This window comes from Hordeum vulgare, chromosome 7H, assembly GCF_904849725.1.
Source record: "Hordeum vulgare subsp. vulgare chromosome 7H, MorexV3_pseudomolecules_assembly, whole genome shotgun sequence".
In the NCBI taxonomy this organism is placed as follows: domain Eukaryota; kingdom Viridiplantae; phylum Streptophyta; class Magnoliopsida; order Poales; family Poaceae; genus Hordeum; species Hordeum vulgare.
Genome location: NC_058524.1, coordinates 28,194,706 through 28,221,764, shown reverse-complemented (window position 1 = coordinate 28,221,764; position 27,059 = coordinate 28,194,706). Strand labels below are relative to the sequence as shown.

Sequence of the window (27,059 nt, the reverse complement as noted above, 5' to 3'; positions counted from 1 at the left end):
GGTGGGTGTGTTCAGGCGATACCGGCGGCCGGGCGAGCGGGTTGGTCGGCGCTGCGGCAGAGCACAGGTGGCGCCGCCCCTGCGTCCTTGGTCATAGTATAAAAACGAGCGCATCTCACGTGCACTCCATTCCACTCCACTGCCACAGGATAAAAGGAGGCATCGGGGTTTGGCCGCGAGCGAGCATTGTGCAGTGTGCCCTCCGTTTTGCCTTGCCGCTCCCAGTTTTCCGCCAACCCGGCCGCAATCCGGCGTCGGCGTCGTTCCCTCACACTGCCGCGAAACTACACTAGTAGTCGCTTCATCACATCTTAAAAACATACACGTATACGTAAATCGTTAATTTATTTACATAAAATACATCATTTAATATAAAAATTATATCATTGAAAAACAGATGTCTTTCATTAAATTGATCAAATAATATTTTTTTATACATATAATATTTTTCAAATAATATTTTTTTATACATATGTCTTTCATTAAATTGATCAAATTGACGACATAAATACATGTGCCGGACTTGTAAACCGAGACGGAGGAACTAGTACTGCTCAGTTTGCACCTTTGTACATTTCACCACCAACCAATCAATAAAAAAGAAAAGAGAAAAGCAGGGTTAATTAACCCACAGGTGAAGTGGTGATACAGTCAACCAGATACTCCCTCTCTCTCTTCAAATAATTGTCTCAACCTTATACTAACTCTAATACAATATTATATTAAGCTTAAGTCATTTATTTTAAGACGGAGGGAGTAGTAGCTCATGTTATGAAAAGTGCTCTTCTGCACCCGAGCTCAAATGAGCTTTGGTGAACAGTAGATTCATAAAATACTCAAAAAATCTGACTTATTTTACAACAGACTTTGACAAAAAATTTAATAGCTTGTAAAATTTCAGTACGAAATCATATTTTTTAAAATCGTGGCAAAAAAATATAGTGCTCCAAAATGCTTTTGAAAGTAGTATTTTCAGAGTTTCGAATTTTTTTTGCCACGACTTTCAAAAATGTGATTTCATGATGAAATTTTACGAGCACTTAGAACATTTGTCAAAGTTTGGGTACTTTCGCCGGCGTCGTTCCCTCACCGCCGCGAAACTACACTAGTACCAGTAGTACTGCTCCGTTCGCACCTTTGGACATTTCGCCACCAGCCCATCATGAAAAAGAAGAGAGAAAAGGAACGTGGAGTTTTGGCTCCTAAGCTCATTTGAGCTCGGGTGAACAGTAACCTCAAAAAACGTTTGAAAAAAGTTCAAAAAATTTCGAATTTTTTTGAGACCAACCTTGTCAAAAGTTCTAAGTGCGTGCAAAAATTTGGCACGAAATAACGCATTTTCTGAGTATACATTTTGTTTATTTTGCCACGCCTTGTAGAAATGTTATTTCATACCAAATTTTTGCATGCACTTAGAACTTTTGACAAGGTTGGTCTTAATTTTTTTGGAATTTTTCGAACGTTTTTCGAGTTTACTGTTCACCCGAGCTCAAATATACAGTTCAAGTGGTGATACAGTCAATCAGATATACTCTCTCTTTTAAAATAACTGTCTTAACTTTATACTAGCTCTAATATAAAATTATACTAAACTTAAGCCATTTATTTTAAGACGGAGGGAGTAGTAGCTCATGTTATGAAAAGTGCTCTTCTACACCCGAGCTCAAATGAGCTTGTGTGAATAGTAAATTCATAAAAATATTTAAATAATACACAAAAAATCTGAATTTTTTTTACAGCAAACTTTGACAAATGTTTGAATAGCTTGTAAAATTTCTGCACGAAATCATATTTTTTAAAGTCGTGGCAAAAAAGAATATAGTGCTCCAAAATGCTTTTGAAAGTAGCATTTTCAGAGTTTTGATTTTTTTTCCATGACTTTCACAAATATGATTTTATGATGAATCTTTACGAGCACTTAGAACATTTGTCAAAGTTTGTTAAAAAAATTAGATATATTTGAACATTTTTGTAATATTTATTGAATTTACTGTTCACCTGAGCTCATTTGAGCTCGGGTGCAAAAACATCACGTCCCTCATGTTATACTCATATTCATTGACAATATAATGATAAAGAAGAGCTTTTCTTTCGATCAGTCCCGCAAACAACGTCGATCGTTGCAGCACATTGATGTCACTAGAAGACCCGGACAAAGTAATCGGCCATTAGTGTCAAGTGCCCCTGCGTCTTGTTGCGTTTGAGCATTCGATGATCCTTGATCGATCCCTTGAAATTGAGAACATGCTCCTTCGCATGCTTCGCCTCTTCAAGGACCGCCTGCGTCATTGTCGTCTCATTGAAGTAGTCCTTCTCATTCGACGAGTCGTTTGACGACTCAACATAATGCTTGTATATGTACTCGAAATCAAAATCCATTGCTAGAAAGAAGAAAGGACAACTGTTTTCAGCTCCGACGAATCATTGAAACAGTTGACGGGTATGATGAGAATAACAGTAGAGGATGCTATAGGGCGGGGCGGTCGGAGGATAAGAACTGAACAAAGATGGAGGAGAAGCGGTGGCGAGCCTTGCTAGAGCGTCGGAGGGTAACGGAGACACGGAATCCTGGTAGGGATGTGACATGGTGAACGGGGTGGTGGAACGACGGGAAGGCAAGAGAGAAAACAGAAAAGATAGAAAAAGAGAAGGATGGTGTCACGGGGTCTTGGAAGAATTTTGGATGGACCAGGGATGACGGATAGCGATATTTCTCGTGTCCGGATTCCCGCAAACCTATCCCACTTTTATCTTCTGTTTGCAAAAGAAATCGCGTCCGAACCGTTCCGCGGATCGACACGGAACCGCGACCGATGCGGGGATTTGCGAGTCCGTGATGCCCTAACCCCAACCATCGATATCTGAACGGCCGGCCATCTGTGCATCCGTCGCCCGCCCGTCATCTTCTCTTGCAAGGATGAGTAAATTCCGCAGCAGAATTTTCTACGCGGCAGTACATCGTCCATCGTCGTTGGCAAATGGAGCCGACTTGTACCACTAGCAGAGTCTTTTCGCCCAGGCCCAGCCACCCGTTGCACACATCCGCTGATTAGTTACCTTACCTACTAATAAATTAAATAGTGCTTCTTCCGTATGTCATACAAATTGTCCTTAAAGTTGATTAAAATTATTTACAAATGCCACCTATAAGTCATAAAAAACATTTCAAACAGGAAAATCTCTGGACTGGGCCGGCCCATGTAGGCATCTCCTATATTACGCTCTGGGCGTTAAAACAATATGCAGCACACCTGTTTGGGCCGGCCCATGCATGGACGCCTTTTTTTGTTTAGCTTTTTATTTTTATTTTCAGTTCCATTTTGTTTTTCTACTTTATTAAATAATTTAGAACTTCAAACAACTTTTCTTAATTTTAACAAATTGAGAATTTCGAAATAAAATATCCAGAAAAACATATTTTTTTTGAGAATTCAAAAACTACTCAGGAGGTTTGAAAAATGTTTGCATATAAAAAAATGTTTAAACTTTGAGAAAATGTCCATAAAATAAAATAGTCAACGATTTTAAACAAAAGTCCGTGTAAAAATCTTAAAAACAGTTCGTGCCTCTGTTTTTAGTCTCATTTTTTATTTTCATTTTTCTGTTCCATTTTTTAGTTTAAATAATTTAGAACTTTGAATTTTTTTTGCAATTTATAAAACTTGGAATTTTGAAATAAAAGTGTGAAGAAAATATAAAATGTTTGTGAATTCAAAAAATGCTCAGGATTTTTGTAAAAATATTCGCATATTCAGAAAAATGTTCATAATTTTGAGAACAATGTTGGTGAAAACAATAAAAGTCCATGATTTTGGAAAAAAATGTGTGTTATTTTTTGAGTGCAATTGCAAAAAAATGTTTGCTAATTCAAAAAATGTTCATGCATTTTAAGAAATGTCCTAAAATTTTAAAGACATAATATGATCAGCATCATTGGAGATTATAATTGTTTTTCTCCCGTTGCAACGCACGGGTCCTTTTGCTAGTTAGTTATATAATAACAGGACAAGAAGTTTCAGTCTGAAACCCACGATGAGCGGGCATTTGGTCCGAGAGGGGGACAGACCGGTCGATCTTTAAGACCATCGGATTAATTAGACGGAGATGATAGGCTGGTGGGGTCGATCTCTGAGACCATTGTTAGAACCGCAGCCCTCCCTCACTCTCGGCTAGAGGTAGAAGAAGACAAAGATCAACAAGATTCGGGCGTTCGTGCGCCCACGGCGGCGTTCGTGCACCGCCCCGGAATTTCTCGTGTCTTGTGTCTTCTTCTACCTCTAGCCAAGAGTGAGGGAGGGCTGCGGTTCTAACAATTGGTATCAGAGCCAGTTCGTCTTGGCGTGGTTTGCCGTGCCGGAGGCGTGTCGGCGATGACGGCGTTCGTCGGCGGCTGCACGATGGAGCTCTGGGCCGTGTGTCGGCCTGTGAAGGTGCGCGGCGGCCGCGGCGGACCTGCGTGGTGGCGCAGAGGCTGTGGTGGCGCGGCTTGGCTCGACGAGGAGAAGACCGAGCTCCTGGACACACTGGATCGGCCGCGTTGATCGCGTTGGTGCGTGATCAAGGCCGCGAGCTGGGGGCGTGTGGAGCACGGGGGTCGATCGCCGACGAGGTGATCGCGTAGCCGCACTGGAGACGGCCGCGTCTTTCGCGTCGGAGCGCGACGGGTGCGCCGGCCGGGGAGTGCGGGGCGTGGCGAATGCAGCGGAGGAGCGAGGCGACAAGACCGCGTCCTGGGCACGCCGGCCAGGCGTGTTGATTGCGTTGGAGCGCGATGTGGGCACGAGCTGGGGCGTGTGGAGCGCGGCGACGGTCGCCGAGGAGGAAGAAGATCGAGCTGCTCGGGCGGCCGCGTTGCCTGCGTAAGTGCGCGACATGGGCGTGAGCTGAGGGCATGCCAATCATGGCGCACTGAGGGTGCTGCGCGGCGAAGGCCGCAGCGGCGAGGTGCGACGGTCATGACGACGACGATGGAAGCCACAACAACTCCGGCGACGGCAGGTCGTGGTTTAGGGGGAGAAATGTTAGCCGTAAACCACGCCAAGCCGTTGGAGCTTAGTGCTGGTCGTTGCGAGCTGTTGGGCAGGCCCGCGTTGCGCGCGGTTGTGCGCGTCATGTGCGTGGAGAGCCCGGCCAGGTCATGTGTGTGGTTGGCATGAGTGCGTGCGTGTGTTAGTGGCCAGCTTAGTGGACTTGGGTGCTGTGTCGCCCAGGGATATAAACCAGTCGAGAATTGACGCAATGTAGACATTGCAAAGATCAACAAGATTCGGGCGTTCGTGCGCCCAAGTGTTTTGCACATAGAGAAGAGAAGGGCAGAACACCACTCATTGCCTGCAAGCCTCGCATGACCGCCTCCCTCACTGAACTTTACGCTTTCTTTCAACGGAGGCGCTGGCCTGCAGTTTATTGCGCACACTGTCGTTGCCGCGGCCTTCTTCCTCACCCGCCGGAGCTCTACCCCTCTCTCTCCCTCTCTGCACTCGAGGAAGAGAACATGAGGAAGAAGAAGGACACAACTACACAGGTATTTTCTTGGCGCACGTTGAGCCGCACGAACAGCGTTTTTTTTCTCTGAGGACGAACTCAGTCTAGCTAACTATAAAATGGAGGTGGCCGTGAGCTTTATACGGACGTGCCTAAGCTCGCCGCGCCCCGCTCCTGCTCATCCTGCTCACGCATTTCCTGGATCACGTGCCCGACGCATATGAACGCAGTCGACGTGATCCCAAGTCCCGCGCTCGACGCAGTCATCTCTCCGTTCTTCTCGTCAACTAACAACAACCCACGCGCACGCAAGTGCGGACACACATGCACACACTCTCAGTCACGTACACACACGCCCGAGCCTACCAGAGGCCGAACCTGACGCGGCCACCGCGCGCACACACGCGCACCGCGTCCGAGCCGTGGCTTATTGCCTCACATTCAGCCCCCCCCCCCCTAAGCCATGGCTCAGAGGAGTCCGCCGTCTTCGACTCCGACGACGTCCGCCAGCAGCGCGCGCTCCGCCGCCGGCTCCCTCCGCAGCTTGGGGCAGTCCCTTTTGAAGTGGCCGCGCTCGCCGCACTTGTAGCAGCGCCCGCGCCGGTTCCCGACGCTGCTCGACGCCACGCTCTTGTCGTCGTCGTCGTCCCGGGCACCACTGTATCGATGCTCCCGCGCTGCCCACTGCGCCGCCGTCATGAGCAGCTGCTCACCCCGCGCTCGCCGCCGTCTTGTCCACGGCGCCGAACTCGCTCGTCGAACGCACGCAACCGCCCGAGCGCCTTGTCGAACGCCATGGTCGCCACCTCGCAAAACTGCTCGATGCTGGTAACAACGGGGAAAAGCCGATCAGGAACGGTGTCCAGGAGCTTCTTCACGAGCGCCGCGTCACCCAGCGTCACCCCGAGGTTCGCGTATCGCGACGTCATCCCTCCCAGCCTCCCGGCGTACGCGTCCAACGCATCGCCGTCCGCCATCTTCAAGCGGCCGAATTCGCCGCGCAACGTCGCCAGCCTCGACGCGCGGACCCGATCGGGGCCGACGAACCTCACCCTTAGGGAGTCCCATACCTCCCTGGCAGTGAGCTTCGTCGCCACCTGCAGCAACACATCCTCCGACAACCCTTCGAGGAGCATCGCGCGCCGCCTTGTCCTTCTTGGCGTTCACCGCCGCGTCGCCCGGTGCCACCGCCTCCCATACGGTGTGGACGTCGAGGACCGCCTGCGCCTTAATCGCTCACATGGTGTAGTTGTCCGACGTAAGCATCGGCATCACCATCGACACCAATCCGCCCGCGCAGCCGCCGTGTGTGGCACGATCGCCATTCCCGCTGGGGAGCTCCCGAACCGTGGCTCTGGTATCAACTGTCATTGTGGCGGCCTTCTTCCTCACCCGCCGAAGCTCTACCCCTTTCTCTCTCTGCACTTGCCTTGCACTCGAGGAAGAGGACAGAAGGAAGAAGAAGGACACAAGTACATAGGTATTTTCTTGGCGCACCTACGCCACCCGCCGCACGAAGGGCGTTCCTTTTCTCTGAGCAGGAACTCAGTCCAGCTGACTATAAAGTGGAGGTGGCCGTGAGCTTTACACGGGCGTGCCCAGGCACGCCGCGCCCCGCTCCTGCTCATCCTGCTCACGCACGCCCCCACGTCCCGCACTCCTTGGATCACGCGCCCGACGGACACGAACGCAGTCGACGTGATTCCGAGTCCCGCGCCCGACGCAGTCATCTCTTCACTCTTCTCGCCAACTAACAACAACCCACGCGCATGCACGCGCGGACGCGCGCACACACACTCTCGGTCACGTACACACGCGCCCGAGCTTACCACAGCCCTCTCTCCATCGGGGTTTGGCCGCGAGCGCGCGTAGGATAGCACTAGGAGCATTGTACAATGTGCCCTCCATTTTTGCCGCTCCCAGTTTTCCGCCGACCCGACAAACTCCGCGAGCGGTTGGGTAGTTTCGCCGGCGCCGTTCCCTCCCTGCCGCGAAACTACACTACTAGTAGTAGTGGTACTGCTGGGTTTGCACCTTTGGACATTTCGCCACCAGCCGATCAATGAAAAGAAGAGAGAAAAACGGGGATAATTAACCTACCGGAGTAGCCCATGTTATACTCGTGTCCATTGACAATATAGTGATAGGAGGAGCTTTTCGTTGAATCAGCCTCGCAAACAACGATGATCGTTGGAGCACATTAATATCATTATAAGACCCGGGCATGTTAAAGAAAACGTGCCAAATTCAAAGATCATGTGATGCAACTGCTTTAAAAATGATGATAGACTTCTTAACATGACGTTAATACTGTCCTTGTAAAGCTTTCAAACGGTACTTTCATTTTCAATGCATGCAGTCAAGAGATCAAAGCAAATCTCGCCCGCTCACACGGTCACACCTCGACCATGACAGTTGTAAACATGATCATGGCATCTTCGCATATGCTCTCAGACATCCATAGATACTCGTCCCGCGAACCAGCGGTCGTGCCATATGCAAGTATCAGGAGTGCGGGTGTGCATTTCTCTTAACTAGAGAAGCCAATCGTTTCACGACGTCTTTGTTAAGGATGAAGCAGCAATCGTAGGACCGGACGCCATGGTTAAAACGATCGAAGACAGTCTTGCACATCTGAAAACACCGGCAAAAATGATCAACGAATAGTGCATCAACGACAAAGTAGTCGATCATCAGTGTCAAATGCCCGCGCGCCTTGTTGCGGTTGAGCACTCGCTAACCCTTGATCGAGCTCTTGAAATTAAGAACATGCTCCTTTGTACGCTCCGCGTCTTCAAGGACCGCCTCCATCATCATCGTCTCATCGGAGTAGTCCTCCTCGTCTGACGAGCCATCAGACATCCAACATAATTCATGTATATGTACTTCTGAATCCAATGCTAGAGAGAAGAAGGAACAACTGTTTTCAGCTCCGGGGATTCATTGAACAGTAGATGGACATGATGAAAATAACAGTAAAGAATAGTACCCGGCGGGAGGTTCAAAAGACATAAGTTTGAATGGAGACGGAGGAGAAGCGACGGCGAGCCCTGCTGAAACGCGGGAGGGTAACGGATATGCTGTATCTATTCTGAACCGACTGCGTCTGTACATCCGTCGCCCACCCGTCATCTTCTCTTGCATAGAGGAGTAAGTTGTGCATCAGAATTTTCTACGCGGCAGTACATCGTCCGTCGTCGTTGGCAGAGGGAGCCGACTTGTGTTGCACTACTAGCAGAGTCTCGTCGCCCAGGCACCCGTTGCGCTCATCCGCTGATTAGTTAGCACGACGCGAAGTTTCAGTCTGAATTCTGAAGCCCACGATAAGCAGGCATTTTGGTGCGAGAGGGCGACAGACCGGTCGATCTCGAGACCATGGGCAGAATAAATTAGACAGCTGAGATGAGAGGCTGCAGGTGGGGTAGTCTTGGTTGCAGCCACGGAAAATACACACCTGCGCTCCGATTAGTACTCCAGTTCCCACCCATGGAAAATATATACACCCACGGAGGAGACTTGACTCCACAACTTCATCTTTCCTGTTCGCTGAGTGTGTGTGTATATATATATATACCGCTAACTTGTAGTACACACATCCATCCACGAACTCATCGATCACACGCTCCGTCGCCTCCCATGGATCGCTCGCTGCATAATACGGGTACGGACTTCTTACCAGCCGTCCTATAGCTTACCAACACTCATTTTTCTTTTTGGGTTTGTTTTCCTATTATTTCTTTGTCCTAAAATAATTGCCTTAATTTTATACCTGCTTTACTATAAAATTATACAAAGCTTAAGACACTTGTTGTGGGATGGAAGGAGTATATATTTACTCTTACTTTCTACTCCCAAAACTTATTTTCCCAACTTTATACGTCATGAGTGAAAGGTTGTCATTGCCATGCATGCATATGGAAAGCTCTTTCAGCTCATACACATTTTTTTGTGGTTCTTTCTTTAATTACGGATTAAATCTTTGTAGTTTCAATACAACATGTATGCATACACGGGTGCAATTCTATGGAGAAACTATCTCAGAGCACAAATAAGTTTTGAAAACGAAGTGTGTGTGTGTGTGTGTGTTTAACACAATATAAACATAGACTCTTTTTTTGGCGGGCTGAAAGAAATTTATTCCATAGAAGTAGTGTTAAATTAGATGGGCCTACTTTGTGTTGTTTTGGGCCAGAATTTTGTCTCATTTTCTTGTAGACTACAAATCATTGTTTTTTTTTTGTGTTGATGTAAAGAGTTGTCTATATGTTTTCACTATTAAAAATGCTCTTTTAAGTTGTAAATATGCTTTTAGTAAAAAAAAATTTCAAAATACAACGCTCATTGGAGCCCGACAGCTGAAACCTCGCACTCTTGAGAGCACCTACAATAATGATATCTTACTAAAACCATATCTTCCGTTAGGTAATACAATATATGAAGGGACGGATCTAAGGGGGGCGAGGGGGGCCATGAAAGCTTTGCCCTCTCCATGAGTAAACTCGCTTTCTCCATGCGTCCACCCTGGCTCCGTCCATGTATACAAGATATGCAAATTTCTTTATCCTAGATGATGTTTCTTATACTCACTCCGTCCCGAAACAAATTGTCTCAAGTTTATATTAATTTTAATACATAATTATACTAGAGTTGAGACACTTATTTTGAGACGATGAAAATACCTAGGGCATTTTCAAAGACAACCCATAAATTTTCTCCCGCATCCGTCAGTGGACAGGGAAACCAGTCTGCAAACACAAATACAGGAGGACGGCATCCAACTATATTGCCGCATACATTTTGACAACAATTCAAACTAGCCGAACGAAATACGTGCAAACACGATCAAAATTCATGCAAAATATGAAGGATTCCATACGAACACGATGTATTCCATTACATTTCAAATGTTTAGACAAATAAAAATACCCACCCCTAAACCAATCCTACGACGATGGCGCTCGATGTCCAAGCCCGTGTCGTGCCCCATCCGCCGTCTCCATGAGCACCGGCGATAAGACCGATGAAGTGAAGGTACGATCTCCGGTAAGGAAGAGTAGAACACGGGAGATGGACTAATCCACATGGGAAACCTGGCCCTACTGCCTCCCATGCCTCTGTTGCCGGTGGACGTGAGGTCCATGAGGGGAATGGTGGCGTCTTGGATGTCGTCGTCTCATCGGGCTACCTGATGGTTCGCCGGCGGCGCGTAGGAGGCAAAGTTGTCGTCGTTCTCCTCCGCGATCACCCGCAACTACACCTCCGCGACGTCCGCTTCTATGGTGGCTTGAGCGGGGATGGCATCGTACACGGCATGCTACTTCACAACGAAGTTTGGGTTTGTCGCGGCCATGGCCGCCAGGTCCTCGTGCTCGCTGTCGATCTGACGCAACGCGAGCCGATGTTGCTCCAGCGCCCGCTCTAACGCCGATGTACGCGCCGGCGTAGGTGGCCCCTCCGCCATGGTGGTGTTGTAGTGCGCCTGCGTCATGGTGTAGCCGAAGTGCTCAGGAAGCGCGGGAGCCGGGGCAGTGTCGTTGGAGCTCGTTTCCATCGTGGTGTCGTCCTCTTCGTCGTCAAAGACCTTAGGCGAGTTGGCTGGCCTCGATCCACCTGGCACGACGGCTCTGCCAGGTGGCGGCAAGGGCTACTACCTTCTGCTTCATCTCCGGGGAAAGGATTCCCTACAGAGCATCGCCGCATGCTATCATGGTGGATGCGGTGCAAGGGAGGAGGACGTGGAGAAGATGTGGAGTCGATGTGTTGCGTTGTGAAGATAGCCGGGTGTGGCCGCACTTAAATAATGGACTTTGGTGAGGCCAGACGTCAATGCGGGACGTCTCTTGGTCGTCCAGCCAACTTAATGGCGGCATACGGAAGGACGGGGCATTGAACGGGTGTGGTAGATACGGAAAGTCCTATTCTACTCCCGAGCTCAAATGCTCCTTCGTGAACAGTAAAATAAAAAAAAATTCGTAAAATACTTTAAAAAATTCTAAATTCTTTTTATGATAAACTTTGACAAATATTTTACATGTGTATCAAAATTCAGCACAAAATAACATTCGCAGCAAAAAAACAAAATCAACAGTCCAAAATGTATCCAAAACTAGCATTTTTGGAGCATCGATTTTGTTTTTTGCCAGGACTTTTACAAATGTTATTTCGAGCTGAACTTTTGTAAGCATACAAAACTTTTGCCGAAGTTTATCACCAAAGAAAATCAGAATTTTTTGAATGTTGTACTAGTTTTTTTTTTTTTTGATTTTAGTGTTCATGAGGGAGGGTATGAGCTGGGGACAAGAAAAACTCCATGTCCGGTAGTAGATATCAACCAGTTTTTGTGAAATGACCAGTACACCCCGGACCCCGCAGACAGAGTGCTACCCATATATTCTCTCCTGTGTTCCAAACTCCCAATCCCCGACCTGCCTTCTGCCTCCTGCCCGAGCAAATCCCCGGCGAGACACCTGGCGCAGATGGAAGGTCCCGTTCCACCCGCCGCACCACCACCGGCGCGACACCCTTTGGTCCTCGTCCGCCCGCGGCGAGTAATCTCGGCCGGCGGTCCAGCTGGTTCCTCGAGCCGGCGACGCCACCACGCGGGATTCGAGCACCCAGCACTACCCGCGGCGGCCGCCCTCCTCCGTGGGCGTATTCGGCCTCCGCGCCCTCCTTCGCTCGGGGCTACCAGGCCCTGTAAGCAGGTACGGGGAACCCTAGCCGTACGACGCAGTTAGTTGCCTGTCTCGTCGATGTGGAGTGGTGGTGCCGGCGGTGGAAATTAGAGTCGAATAAGACTCTTTTTGCCTAGTATCTGGATGGTACATCTCCTTCTATTCGAAATTGTCTGGAATTCTTTTTCATTTAATTTGCTTCATCCGATCCTTATGTTGTTGGGTTGAAATGTTTGTACTGGTGGGATCAAACTCTTGGCTACCTACTGATCTGTTCCACATGATTAATTGTAGTTTTAAGGGATTTTCAGCGGATTGGTCTTGACATATTTCGGAAGAAATCAGTATTTGTTATCTACTAGTATGTTGTATTAGGCATGTTTTTTCAATTATTTTTTGGGGACTAATGAACCATATCAATTACTATAACATGAATCCACTTAATATAGATATGTACATGATACATGTCTTGATTGTTGCCTACAGGTCAGAAGCTCTTACTACTTGTCTTCGCCACCCTAGCCCTACAACATAGTACTACCACTTATGGTTATGGGTCTGGAACCTCCGGGGGCATCAACAGGGCACGGCCTGGCTGCCCAGACAAGTGTGGCAACGTCAGCATTCCGTACCCATTCGGCACTGGAAATGGCTGCTTCAGAGAACCCTTTAGTGTTACATGCAACGAGAGCAGGGCATATCTGGCCTCAACCGGACTTAGGGTACTAGACATCAATCTTAGCTTTGGTGAGGTTCGTGTTCAGAACCCAAAGATAGCATCGCAATGCAACTACACCAACGGCACCAATAGCACCAGTTTGGTTGGCTTAAGCCTTGATCCTTTTCATAAGCTTTCCTACACCAAGAACAAGCTAACATCAATCGGTTGTGCTACACTTGGATTTATCGTAGGATCCACCAAGGGCAAGAACAGCTTGAGTTACCCATTGTCAACTCATGCTTTTCATTCTGCACTGATGCAAGTAGCGTCGATGATAGCACAGAGTGCGCTGGCATGGGTTGCTGCCAGACCCCCCTTCCAGCAAATATCAGCTCCTTCAACACCACATCCGCGCCAGTACCAACTATATACAATGCTACCATCCAGTCTTTCAGTCCATGCAGCTACTCATTCGTCGCTGAGGTGGACTTGTTCAAGTTTGATCGTTCATATGTCAGCTCTACAAATTTCACAAGTAAATATATAGATGGGGTTCCTTTGGTACTCGATTGGGTTGTTGGTAATGGAAGTTGTTCCACCAATATGGGATCACAATATGCGTGCCAAGCCATGAACAGTGAATGTGTTGATGTGTCCAATGGCCCGGGTTACCGCTGCAACTGCTCTCAGGGTTATGAGGGCAATCCATACCTACAAGGAGGTTGCCAAGGTACGTATATGGATCTCACAGAATCAACTTATACTCTCTCCTTTCTTTTTTTTTAGAAAAGGAGGCGTCGCCCCGGCCTCTGCATCGAGTGATGCATGCAGCCTTTTATTAAACATGAATACTCTCTCCTTTCTACCAGCTTTACTATTTATGGAATGCCATATTGTGTTATCCATGTTGACGTTCTCCGCACTTCCATGAAATGCAGACATCAATGAGTGCGAACCTCCAGACCAGCCCTTGTATCCTTGCAAAGGTAAATGCATAAACACTGAGGGAAACTACACATGTTTGTGCCCATCAGGATTCAGGAGCGACGATCCAAAGAACATACCCTGCGTTCGAGCTGACACAAAGAGATCTCTGAATATTGTGCTAGGTAATGGGACTGTTAACAATGAAAATATTTCGCACACCAGTTGTGTACACACTACTTAACTGCACTTTTTAGGCCAGTTATATAAGGCCAAGTTCAGTTTAGACACATGTTATATAGCAAAGCAATGGCGTGATGAACTAAATGTGAGCAACATTGCTAGTTGAACTGATGGTAATTAACCGTCATGATTTCCAGGCATATCCTTCAGTGTTGTCTTCCTCATGGTTTGTATCTTCGCTCTACGGGCCGAGTATCAGAAAAGGAAGTTGAAGAAAGAGAAGGAAAGATTCTTTGATCAGAATGGTGGTCAGATATTATATCATCAAATTATGTCAAAACAAGTTGATACTTTGAGGATATTCACACAAGAAGACCTTAAGAAGGCTACGAATGATTTTGACGAGAGCAGAGAACTGGGCAGGGGTGGTCATGGCACTGTCTACAAGGGCATGCTCAAGGACAGCAGGGTAGTAGCTGTGAAGCGCTCGAAGGTCATGAACGTGGCAGAAACTGACGAATTCGTGCAGGAGATTATTATACTTTCACAGACCAACCACCGTAATGTAGTCAGGCTTCTAGGGTGCTGCTTAGAGGTGGAAGTTCCAATCCTGGTCTATGAATTCATCCCGAGTGGCACTCTCTTTGAGTTCATCCATCGTAACTACACAAGTCCACCTCCCTCTCTGGACACCCGTCTCAGGGTCGCTCAAGAATCAGCAGAAGCACTTGCATATCTGCATCTGTCCATGAACCTCCCTATAGTCCATGGGGATGTCAAGTCTATGAACATTCTCTTGGACGAAAACTACATGGCGAAAGTGACCGACTTTGGGGCGTCAAGGATGCTCCCCAAGGATGAGGTTCAGTTCATGACATTGGTGCAGGGCACCATGGGTTACCTGGACCCTGAGTACTTGCAGGAGAGGCAACTCACGGAGAAGAGCGACGTTTACAGCTTTGGCGTTGTGCTGCTGGAGTTGATCACGGGCAAGACAGCCATCTACCACGACGGCCCCAAGGAAGGCAAGAGCCTTGCGTCGTCCTTCCTGCTCGCGATGAAGGATGGAAGCCTTGATGCCATCCTGGATGCAAGCATAGTTAGCGCCGGGATGGAGATGCTGCTGGGAGAAGTCGCCGAGCTGGCGAGGATGTGCTTGAGCGCCAGGGGTGAAGAGAGACCTTCCATGACCGAAGTGGCTGACAAGCTGAAGGCTCTGCGAAGCACCTGGAGGGCGAAACTCGTGCTTGAGAACGGCAAAACAGAGCGTCTGGTCATGTGCTCCTCACCTGTAGCTTCAGCGCTTCATGATCCTCCATCGACGAGCACGGTCTCGACTGGGCCTCACATGTCTGGAATAAGTATAGAAACACCCAGGTGATAGTTTCAGTTATTATTATAATATATGCAGAGGTAGTATTGCCAAGTGTGTGTGTGTGTACGTGTCACGCCTGGAGCTTCAAATGTACTATCAGTATTTGTCATGTATTTGCGGTATCAAGTATTATGTAGAAGTTGGAATTTGTTATTACAATATTTATGTCCTAGTTTTGGCCATGTTGGTTATGGAGTATTTGACATTCATCATCTTTTGTATTGCTTGTTTCTATTTATTCATGCCTTTTGGCAATTGCTTTGTAATGATTTTGTAATAATTTTGAGAATAAAATGCATCCACACTGATCAAATCAGTGTACTGAGGAGTATCAGAGCTGTTACAGTTAATCCTTTAGTTAACCTGCTGTATGTATGCAGGCCAATAATTGATCGTATTGATGTGACAAAGGTGAGATTCCTGTGTTGCCTTTAAATGGGAAGAAGAATAAAATCCTAAAAAATGGAGCCTCAGTTCTGTTGTTTCTGTGAACTCTTATCTCTGTTAGATTCATGAAAGTAGGTCCTGCTGTGCTCATATTCTTTATTTAGATATTTGATTCTCAAACCAGGCGAACAATAAGTAACTTTACTCTAACTCCGACAGGTATTGGTGGTTTCTCTTATTCTGCTCACGAGGTTAACACATAAGGATGGCTACATATTTTGATTTGTGCTGTCACCACGGTTTGAAATTACAAATTTACAGTTTGATATAAGGATAAATCTCAGGTGAAATTGCTCCACTTCCTCCTGCTTACAGTTTCTGTTCATTACTAACATACATAATTTCATGCTGAATTTGATTGATGTAGTTCAGTAAATTTTGATTCATCCGATATCGTCTTGTTCTGCACTGTTACAAGCATTTATATAAAGCCTACCCATCTGTATATAGTTATGCCATGACAGTTCATGAAAATAAATATAACTTTATAGAATTGTCACTTATTACTCTAGCAGTGAAGTGTCGGCCTGCTACTAGAATCAAGTGTTTTTTCCATTGCTAATCTGGTACATAAGTCTTCGGTCATAGCATTGTAGGGCCTTCATTAAGCACAATTTAGCTGCAAACGAACACAAGCAACCTTGTTGGCTGTTGCCGTCATGACTTTAGACAGTGACACATTTCTCTCTATCTGATAGGTGCCTTCTTTGATTCATTTGTCCACTTGCGGTCATACTTTTTCTGATAATAGGTTATATCAGGGCGAGAGCTTCATGTTGCTATTCGTCCTCAGAGTATCAAAGTCGGCCAGTCATTACTTGTTTGTCAGCTTGTCGTTGTTATTGTTGTTGTTGATAGGTACCTTCTTTGACTCATTTGTCAGCTTCAGCCAATTCTCTTCTGATAACAGATTATATCAGGGCCCTATACGTCCTCAGAGTACCAAAGTTGGTTTAGCTATGATGTCCTCCATGGATGCAGCTGCAACCCTTTGCCTTGTGCTTATTCTAGCCACGACGACTTCCTCTCCTTTCTATGCACAAGAAACCAAGAACGGCGGGTGCATCACAGATGAGAGGGACGCATTGCTGTCTTTCAGAGCTGGCATCAGAAGCGATCCACAGAACCTCTTTTCCTCTTGGAATGGCCAAGATTGCTGCCAGTGGAGTGGTGTCAGGTGCAGCAACAGGACATGCCATATCGTCAAGCTTGACGTCCGCAACGGTCTCTTCTTTGACGATATCTATCGTAACTGGTACAGTGAAAATCCTCATGGGATGCGTGGGAACATAAGTTCTTCATTAGTTGCTTTGCATCGTTTGGAGTATCTAGATCTGAGTGGAAACTATCTCGGTGGAGTATGTGTGCCAATACCCAGATTCTTGGGCTCTCTCCAAAATTTGATATATCTCAACCTATCTTCCATGGATTTTCATGGTAAAGTGCCTCCTCAACTTGGTAACTTATCCAGATTGCTATATCTTGACCTCAACAACAATTGGAATTATAGACCTTATTATGCCATGCTGTTGCACATAGAGAATATCTCATGGTTGCTGCGTCTCACTTTGCTAAGGTTTCTCGACTTGACTCATGTGGATGTCAGTGCCATTGGCAATTGGGTTCAAGTGGTTAACATGCTATCTAATCTAAGAGTCCTTAATCTCCGTAAATGTGAGCTTGTTTTTCCACGGGCACTACTGTGCATTCTAACCTCACATCACTTCAGATGCTTGATCTAAGTGATACTGGATTTCATACCATCAATCCAACCTACTGGTTCTGGGATGTTGGCACCATCAGGCATCTTGACCTTACGAATAATTGAATTGCTGAAGCATTTCCATGGGGAATATGACTTCGCTTGTGGTACTTCATCTTGGAGGCAATTATCTCACCAGTATAAAGCTGGAAGTACTGGGAAACCTGTGCAATTTGAGAGTGCTAACACTATGGTCAAATCTGATCAATCAAGACCTTTCACAATTTTTGGAGGGGTTGCCTCACTGTGCAATTTGAGAGTGCTAACACTATTTCTTGCACGAATGTCACAGGGGAAATTCCAAGGTGGATAAATCAGTGGACTGATTTGAGCACTCTTCAACTCTCCTCCAATAGGCTTGAAGGATCGGTACCTTTAGAAATTGGTATGCTCAGCAAACTCAAACAGTTCTGTATCACAGGAACATCTGGACACTTTAGTGAATTTGGAGGAATTGGACTTGTCTTACAACTCCCTACACCTGATGATCAGCTCAAACTGGACCCCCCCTTTTAAAATTGCGTTGGGCATATTTCCCACGCTGCAAAATGGGACCTCATTTTCCTCTGTGGCTAAAAGGGCAGATGGGTGTTGTTTATCTTGATATTTCTGATGCAGGCATAATTGATAACCTCCCGAATTGGTTTTGGAGCGTGGTTTCAAATGTTCAGTATTTGAACATCTCTCATAACCAAATAAGTGGCAGGTTGCCAAGGACGCTTGAGTTTATGCCCTCAGCAGTGATATTTGATCTGAATTCCAACAACCTCACTCGTATTCTACCGTTGTTGCCAAGGCAATTGGCAGAACTGGACATTTCCAGAAACTCTTTATCGGGGCCACTGCCATGAAACTTTGGAGCACCGTTGCTTGAAGAGCTGTTGCTTTTTGACAACAATATCAATGGCACGATTCCAACATATATTTGTCAGCTGCAGTTATTATCCGTACTGGATTTAGCAAAGAACCTCCTAGCAGGACACCTCCCCCTCTGTTCAGAAGAAACTAAAAAACTGAATAGATCCATGAAAGCTCTAGTCCTGAATGAGAACAATTTGTCTGGTGAATTCCCTTCATTTTTGGAGAGCTTCTCAAAGTTGGTTATACTTGATCTTGCGCACAACAACTTTGTCGGGGAGTTGCCGGCATGGTTAGGAAACAAATTGCCAGATTTGTCCTACCTCCGGTTGCGGCATAATAAATTCTCTGGCTCTATTCCAGGACAGCTCACACAGCTTGAACACCTACAATATTTGGACCTTGCAGATAACCGAATATCAGGATCTATACCTCATTCATTGGCCAACTTAAAAGAAATGATACAGGAGGACCAAACACTTGGGAACCCCTTAGTGTGGAGTTATGAAAGGCCAGCAAACCCTGACACGGATGATTCACCGAAATATGATGACAACTTAGCAGTGGTAATGAAAGGCCAAGACCTTCATTACACCAGAAATATGATTTACATAGTTGGCCTCGACTTGTCCTGCAACAGTTTGGTCGGAGAGATTCCAGGTGAATTGACTTCCCTGGTTAGAATGAATAACCTGAACATCTCCCATAATCAGTTGTCCGGTAGGATCCCGGAGAAGGTCGGTTCGCTACAGTCATTGGAGTCTCTCGACCTGTCCTTCAATGAACTCTCTGGCGTGATCCCTTCCGGTCTCTCGAACATCACATTGTATAGCAGGCTGAACCTGTCATACAATAACCTTTCAGGAAGAATACCCCCGGGGGATCAGCTATAATCGCTCATCAATCCAGCATCATCATATATCGGCAACAACCATCTATGTGGACCTCCTCTTTCCAGGAACTGCTGGGAGCCTGATGTAACTAGAGGTGATATTGAGGAGCATCAAAACGAGGCGAAGTATTTCTATCTTGGGCTGGCTGCAGGATTTGTCTTTGGTCTCTGGCTGGTGTTCATTATCTTCTTGTTTCGTGTGTGTGGTGGGTTCGCAATGTGCAGAGCAGTGCCATCACGCTGGGCACGACTGCCTGAAGCTGAAGGATTGGCGCTGCAGCTTCGTCGTGGGTGAAACCAAGACCGGTGAAGCTCACGCAGCTGAACCTAGCATTGCTGGTGCTGGAACTAGTCTTGGTACTATGCTACTGCATGATGTTGTGATTTGGAAAGTTTGGAAAATACGGACAATTAAAAGACTGTAAGCCACACCTTTTTCTAAAATAATGAAGATTGTACTGTTTGTATTTATGATTTCAAAGTTGTCTAGATTGTTTTAGATGGTGGTGTTGTATAAATTGTTTTTTTGGGGTAATATAGTACTGCATGATGTTGTTTAAACTGTTTTAGACGGTGTTGTTGTCTAAATTGTTTTAAAGTATGAAGAAGCCATTCCCCCCCTTTTGCTATTTTGTATCTCTATGTGTTACATTGAACAAAACAAATACCTTCCTTTTTGGAAAATTTGTGTACCCGCATAAATAATCTGGGAAACAAAGGCGACATTTTCTAACTTTTGCCCTAGTTGTGTGATGAAGAAACTTAGTACCCGTCGTAGCTAGCTACATCATGAAGATGCATATGTTTCATCTAGCGAGGTTGGACCAATCCATACTCTATATATGTTGATGCATATGTTTCATCCCGAGACGAGCACCGACTCTTGAACTAGTACATTTAAATGGCGTCGAACTCTATACTTGTTGACTCCAGTGCAGTTTTCATATGAAGTGCAGTTTTCATATGAACATACGTGTCGAGGGAACAGCGCGCGGTCTTCGTTCTGGAAAGGAGATAAACTAAACAATATGTTTGAGAATTGAGATTAGAGATCAGACGGAGATCGATCAACGGTTGACTGCTTGCTTGCTGCCACCTCCTCCTGCTGTCCAAATTAAACAACAAGCCACGCAACTACAGTTTGATTAGTACTCCGTTTCACACCCAGATGATCCAGGAGAATTGAGTGCAAGTTTGCCTTCCCTTGTGTGTATATATGGCTCGTATGTAAGTACACACACAACACAATTAACTGTTCCAACAGCTAGATGGTCGCATAATACACGCTTGTGAAAAAATAAGGGGGCTACACAATACAACTACATACGCACGCATACATGGGTTGGTCACTGCCTCCAGGTAAGAATTTCTTCTCGGCCTAGCTTGCGACCTTGTTCATGTTGAGCTGTTCTTCATGTAAAAAAGAACACACTCCAACCATTTATTTCTGTAGAGAGTTGCCCCCTTGCAGTTGCATGTAGATCTTTTGCTTTTTGGTTGCTCAATTCTTAGTAAACACAATCCATGAGTTTATTTTGCGGAGCAGTAGTTTCCATTTAGCCTATGGATATTATTTTTCTTGAAACGGATTTAGGCTATATGCATATAGAACATGTAAAATATTCTTCAAATGTTAATGTTATTTAAGAAAAGTTGTTGCTGCATGTTCAAAGGTTGTTATTGTCATGTGAAGGCTCTTTAAGCAACCAAGAATTTAGGACGCACAAAAAATTGAGTTTACATGAAACTTTCACCTATTTCATCGCACCATCATACTATTAAGCTTGATGATAGCTTCTCAGAACCCCCCCCCCCCCCCTCATGCGAAATAGCAATATTCACATTTTATACACCCGAGGGATATTCGAGCATGAACTTCACCCCTTGCTCCCCGAGGTTAATGTGCTTCCTCGGAGTCGATAGAAGATGGCTCCTGGTTGGTGGCTTTCGTCTTGATCGCTGTTGGCAACTTCAACCTTGGGCATCATCATGGATTTTCATCGTTGCCTAGCTCTTGGGATTACTTGTACTAAAAAACATTCTTCATTTTATACATGTGGATACTACGTGACATGAGTCGAATTTCTATTGAGTTGTGTTACTTTGAACTGACAATAATTTTAAGTTATTGATACCACATGGCATATATACGTGGTGACTAATCCCAAAATTGATAATTTTAAATAAGGTGCTTCCATCATCGAAAATATACTTTCCATGCCACGACTTTTGACTTGTGAATAATTTTTTCTAAAAGGGCTATCATACATGCCAACTTTTCTGAAATGAACTGAAAAGACAACAGAACAAAGGTATCGTAGACAACATAACAAAAGAACATCAACCAAGAAAAATAATTACAATCCTTTTGATACCATATCATATATATACGCGGTGAGACCACTAGAAACTACTTACGAATCGAAATGAATGATTTTACTTTTTAAAATATGTATACGTACATTCATATATGGTCCGTCAGTGAAACCTTTAAAAACACTTAGTATTAATAATTGGTTTCTATCATCACGGATATTCTTTCAATGCCACTTCTTTTGACTTGCCAACAAAAAGTTCTAAAATGGCTTTGCTGAAATGACCAATATACCCCGCAGACTAGTCTCCCCTCCATCCCTTTCCGAATCCCCGGACCTGAGGAACAAGCCCTGGCCCCGCCGCCCCGCACGGCCGTCGCCGGCGAGATGTCTGAAGCCGACGGAGTTCCGCCGCCTGGCGCACCACCAGCCAGTGCTCGTCCGCCTCTGTCCGATCCCCACGGCCGGCGGTCTGGTTCCTCCGGTTGCCGCCGTCGCCGCCACGTGGGGTTCGCGTGTCTGGCACTACCGGCAGGCACCGCTTACTCCGGCTTCGTATCCGCGGCCATTTTCCGCCGCCAAATGACAGATATGTTGTATTTGGCATTTTCCTTTTTGTGGAGCCAAATGACAGATATCTACTTCCTCCGTTCTTAAATATAAGACCTTTTAGAGATTGTACTATAAACTACATACGGATGTACATAAACATATTTTAGAGTATAGATTCACTCATTTTGTTCCGTATGTAGTCTTCTAGTGAAATACCTAAAAGGTCTTATATTTTGGTACGGAGGGAGTATTACTATAACATGCATATGGGCTCAGATAGATCGGTATGTACATGATACATTGTCTCCCTTGGTCCCTACAGGTCAGAAGCTCTTACTACTTGTCGCTGCCACGCTGATCCTGCAGCATAGTACCACCGTTTATGGGTCTGGGTCTTCAGGGAGCATCAACATGGCACGGCCTGGCTGCCCAGACAGGTGTGGTAACGTCAGCATCCCGTACCCGTTCGGCACTGGAAAGGGCTGCTTCCAAGAACCCTTCAGTGTTACATGCAATGAGAGCAGGGCATATCTGGCCTCAACCGGAGTTAGGGTACTAGACATCAACCTTACCTTTGGTGAGGTTCGTGTTCAGAACCCAAAGATAGCATCGCAATGCAACTACACCAACGGCACCAACAGCACCAGTTTGGCTGGCTTAAGTCTTGATCCTTTTCATACGGTTTCCAACACCAAGAACAAGTTGATATCGATCGGGTGTAGTATGCTTGGAATGATCGTAGGAGTGACCAAGGGCAAGAACCAGCTTGAGTTACCCATTGTCAACTCATGCTTTTCATACTGCACTGACGCAAGTAGCGTCGACGATAGCACAGAGTGCGCTGGCATGGGTTGCTGCCAGACCCCCCTTCCAGGAAACATCAGCTCCTTCAACACCACATCTACGCCAGTACCAACTGTATACAACGCTACCATCCAGTCTTTCAGCCCATGCAGCTACTCATTCATCGCTGAGGTGGACTCGTTCAAGTTTGATCGTTCATATGCCAGCTCTACAAATTTCAGAACTAAATATACGGAGGGGTTTCCTTTGGTACTTGATTGGGTTGTTGGTAATGGAAGTTGTTCAGAAGCTACCAGGATTGGGTCACAGAATGCCTGCCAAGCCGTGAATAGCGAATGCATTAATGTGTCCAATGGCCCTGGTTACCGCTGCAACTGCGCTCAAGGTTATGCGGGTAATCCTTACCTACAAGGAGGATGCCGAGGTATGCACATGCATCTCGCAAAATCAACCTATAATTTCTTCTTTATGTCCACTATTTTTGTGGGGAATTTCTCCTCTATATCAGCTTTATTGCTCTTGGAATGTGATATTCATGTTGACGTTCTCCTCACCTCCTTGAAATGACAGACATCAATGAGTGCGAACATCCAAACATGCCCTTGTATCCTTGCAAAGGTAATTGCAGAAACACTGATGGGAGCTACACCTGTTCGTGCCCATCAGGATTCAGGAGCGATGATCCAAAAAGTATACCCTGTGTTCGAGCTGACTCAAACAAAGCTCTGAAGGTGGCCTTAGGTATGGGTTATAACTTATAAGCAACCAAAATATTTTGCACACCAATTGTTCACACATTGCTTGATAAAAAACAGAAAGCTTTTTTGTGCTTCTTTATGCCGGCCATATAAGTCTGAGCAGAGTACAGTTTGTGCAGATGTCATGTAGTAAAGCAATCGTGAGATGGCACAATATGTGTATTTTTTAGCCAATGTGGACAATGTCTCTAGTTGAACTGATGTAACCGCCATGATTTTCAGGCACATCCGCTGGTGTAGTCTTCCTCATAGTTTGCGTGTTTGCTCTACGGGCTGAGTATCAGAAAAGGAAGCTGGCAAAAGAGAAGGAAAGATTCTTCGAACAGAATGGTGGTCAGATATTGTACCATGAAATTATGTCAAAACAAGTCGATACATTGAAGATATTCACGCAGGAAGATCTGAAGAAGGCTACAAGCGGTTTTGACGAGAGCAGAGAAGTGGGCAAGGGGGGTCACGGCACAGTGTACAAGGGCATTCTTAAGGATAGCAAGGAAGTAGCCGTGAAGCGCTCAAAGATCATGAACGTGGCCGAAACTGACGAATTTGTGCACGAGATTATCATCCTTTCACAGATCAACCACCGGAATGTGGTCAGGCTTCTAGGGTGCTGCTTAGAGGTGGAAGTTCCGATGCTGGTCTATGAATTCATCCCTAATGGCACTCTCTTTCAGTTTATCCATCGTAACTACGGAAGTCCACCTCCCTCGCTGGACACCCGTCTCAGGGTCGCACAGGAATCCGCTGAAGCACTGGCGTATCTGCATCTGTCCATGAACCAACCTATAGTACACGGAGATGTCAAGTCTATGAACATTCTCTTGGACGAGAACTACATGGCGAAAGTGACCGACTTTGGGGCGTCAAGGATGCTCCCCAAGGACGAGGTTCAGTTCATGACATTAGTGCAGGGCACCATGGGCTACCTGGACCCTGAGTACATGCAGGAGAGGAAGCTAACAGAGAAGAGCGATGTTTACAGCTTTGGCGTCGTGCTTCTGGAACTGATCACGGGGAAAACAGCCATTTACCACGACGGCCCCAAGGAAGCCAAGAACCTCGCATCGTCCTTCCTGCTCGCGATGAAGGATGGGAGCCTTGATGACATCCTGGACGCGAGCATAGTGGGCGACGGGATGGAGACGCTGCTGGGAGAAGTCGCCGAGATGGCGAGTATGTGCTTGAGCACCAGGGGGAAAGAGAGACCTTCCATGACCCAGGTGGCTGACAAGCTGAAGGCTCTGCGAAGCACGTGGATGGAGAAACTGGTGCTCGAGCATGGGAAAATAGATCGTCTGGTCGCTGGCTCCTCGCCTGCAGATTTAATGCTTTGCGTTCCTCCGTCGCCGAGCGTGTTTTCGACTGGGGCCCAGATATCTGAAGTAGGTATAGAGACACCCAGATGATAGTTTCAGTCCATAATTACACCTTCATCCCCCCCCCCCCCCCCCCCCCCCCCCCCTTGTTCATCTGTTATCTCGTGCTGCTTTCTGCCTTTCATTCCCACCTTTTGGCAGTTGCTCTGTACTTGGTTATTTTGTATCAGTCTTGAGAGTAAATTAAAATGCATGTGCGGTCACTGAATTTATTCGTTTGGACTTAATTCAGTCAGACCATTTGTACTCTGGAAACACGTCGATTTTCAAGTTGACAAAGGGGGTTTTCCAGGTCGATTAGATTATTTTAGGGTGTGCGTAGAGAAGGTTTTGACATATACTCCTAGAACGTTTCTCTCAGTCAGGGTCCCATCGCGTGTACATGACACATACTTGGAAGCTAGGAGCACACAAAATGCACTGAACCGATAGCAAGAAGAATGACACCTACAAAGGCTCTCGTCATATCAGGCTTTGGAACCACAACAATCAACAATCACCCGTTCCTGAACACAAAATGTAAAAATTCGCCGAGAGCGAAGCATTGGTCGGACCATGCATCATCCCACACAGTCACATAATTTATAGAGCAACTCCAACATGCGCGTTATTGGCTGAAAAAACGTCACTTTTTACGCCTGGACCCAACTCGGACGCTCCGACAGACATGTTAAAATTGCACACGCTGTAAAGTTGGTGGTGCGCACGGAGCAAAACGACATCCCGCACTGGTTATTTCGGCGTGCCCGCTCCTGCCGCCCCGCCCCACGTCGTCGCCGGCGAAATCGATCGATGGAACGCATCAGCAACATTGACCCAACCCCTCCTTACATCTGCGACCCCTCCATCGTGGCCGCCGCCACCGGCGGCGGCGGCGCAAACCCTAGCACGGGGTTGAGCTGCAACTTCATCGCCGGCGCCCCTCCTCCTAGCAACGGCCTCGCGCGCGGCTTGTTCATGGCGCCACGGACGACTGCGCTGGGTGGCGTCGTGCCGCTACCCGCCGTGAAGCCACGACCCCCGTCTCCAAGTGACTGAATGCGGCGACGATGACGATGGAGACTGCGTCCCGAAAGAAGAAGCAACTAACGATGCTACTAGGCAACCGAAGAAGAAACTTGCAGGGCGTCCGGCCATGTGTCCGCCGACCGAAACGCCGGAGACCTCGTCATTTGTGTAGTCATGAGAGCACCTAAGGGAGACATTGGTGACTCGGAACTATGAGATGCATGAGTTTTTGTTCTTTCATGGAAGGCATGGAGCACCTCCGGGTGACATGGGTGGACGCATGGCTTCCGGTGTGCCTCATATAGCTTCACATGATGCCGTTGGAGATGGCCATATGGATGGACGCATGACGCGCAATGAGGACTCGGAAAAAGAATCGTCTTCGTCCGAGGATGAAGAAGATGAGACATGATTGTTCATGTGCCATTTGTTTGTCTGAATTTTTATTTGTTATGAACTTGGTTGGTTGATTTTAAACTATGCCATGCAATTGAACTAAGCTATGTTGCTCAAATGCACTTTTTTATATTTGAAAAAATAATAGTATCTTTTGATTCGCGCGCCGCGGCAGACATGCGTCTAGCTGCTCATGCATGCTGCTTTTTGCAGCGTCTGCTGGAACGGTTTGACCACATCCTTTTTCGCAACGTCCCTGCTGAAGCATGCATCATGTTGCGCGTTAAAAAGACAATTTCAAGGCTGTAAAAGTATTTATGCACGCCGCGCCATTGCGCGTCTGTGAAGTTGCTTTAATAAACAGTCCTTTTCGCACCATCAATTAAACAAACTCCACATAAACGATGACGTGCACAACACAAAGGGCTAGAGCAGCATGCAACAAGGAATGTATCGGGAAATTCAATTTGCTTCCGGGAAGCATTTGCTCCTACTCATGAAAAATAAGTTTTGAGAAGTTAAAAAAAAATCCAACAAAAATTTATATGCATTTATAGCCACATTCGAATGCTACATGTAAATTTTTAGAC

General features: G+C 46.4%; 2 protein-coding genes across 2 annotated transcripts; both read left to right on the top strand.

Moving 5' to 3' along the window:
* Positions 1 to 13,026: 13,026 nt before the first annotated feature.
* Positions 13,027 to 15,518, top strand: LOC123410269 (wall-associated receptor kinase 2-like). Its single transcript, XM_045103178.1, has 3 exons — positions 13,027 to 13,549; positions 13,758 to 13,928; positions 14,124 to 15,518. The coding sequence occupies exons 1-3, from the start codon at positions 13,174 to 13,176 to the stop codon at positions 15,305 to 15,307; spliced, it is 1,731 nt and encodes a 576-aa protein (XP_044959113.1). The 5' UTR covers positions 13,027 to 13,173; the 3' UTR covers positions 15,308 to 15,518.
* A 6,915-nt stretch (positions 15,519 to 22,433) lies between these two features.
* On the top strand, positions 22,434 to 25,112 carry LOC123412371 (putative wall-associated receptor kinase-like 16). Its single transcript, XM_045105317.1, has 4 exons — positions 22,434 to 23,355; positions 23,502 to 23,549; positions 23,598 to 23,672; positions 23,912 to 25,112. Exons 1-4 carry the CDS (start codon positions 22,539 to 22,541, stop codon positions 25,093 to 25,095), a joined length of 2,124 nt encoding a protein of 707 aa, XP_044961252.1. The 5' UTR covers positions 22,434 to 22,538; the 3' UTR covers positions 25,096 to 25,112.
* The last annotated feature ends 1,947 nt before the right edge of the window (positions 25,113 to 27,059 follow it).

What these genes read in the sequence shown, in the direction of transcription:
- LOC123410269 (XM_045103178.1), top strand. Translation starts at nt 13,174, where the DNA reads ATGGGTTGCTGCCAGACCCCCCTTCCAGCAAATATCAGCTCCTTCAAC. An exon ending in CCTACAAGGAGGTTGCCAAG is followed by an intron (nt 13,550 to 13,757) that starts GTACGTATATGG and finishes CATGAAATGCAG; the next exon opens with ACATCAATGAGTGCGAACCT. An exon ending in ATCTCTGAATATTGTGCTAG is followed by an intron (nt 13,929 to 14,123) that starts GTAATGGGACTG and finishes CATGATTTCCAG; the next exon opens with GCATATCCTTCAGTGTTGTC.
- LOC123412371 (XM_045105317.1), top strand. Translation starts at nt 22,539, where the DNA reads ATGGCACGGCCTGGCTGCCCAGACAGGTGTGGTAACGTCAGCATCCCG. An exon ending in CCTACAAGGAGGATGCCGAG is followed by an intron (nt 23,356 to 23,501) that starts GTATGCACATGC and finishes TTGAAATGACAG; the next exon opens with ACATCAATGAGTGCGAACAT. An exon ending in AGCTCTGAAGGTGGCCTTAG is followed by an intron (nt 23,673 to 23,911) that starts GTATGGGTTATA and finishes CATGATTTTCAG; the next exon opens with GCACATCCGCTGGTGTAGTC.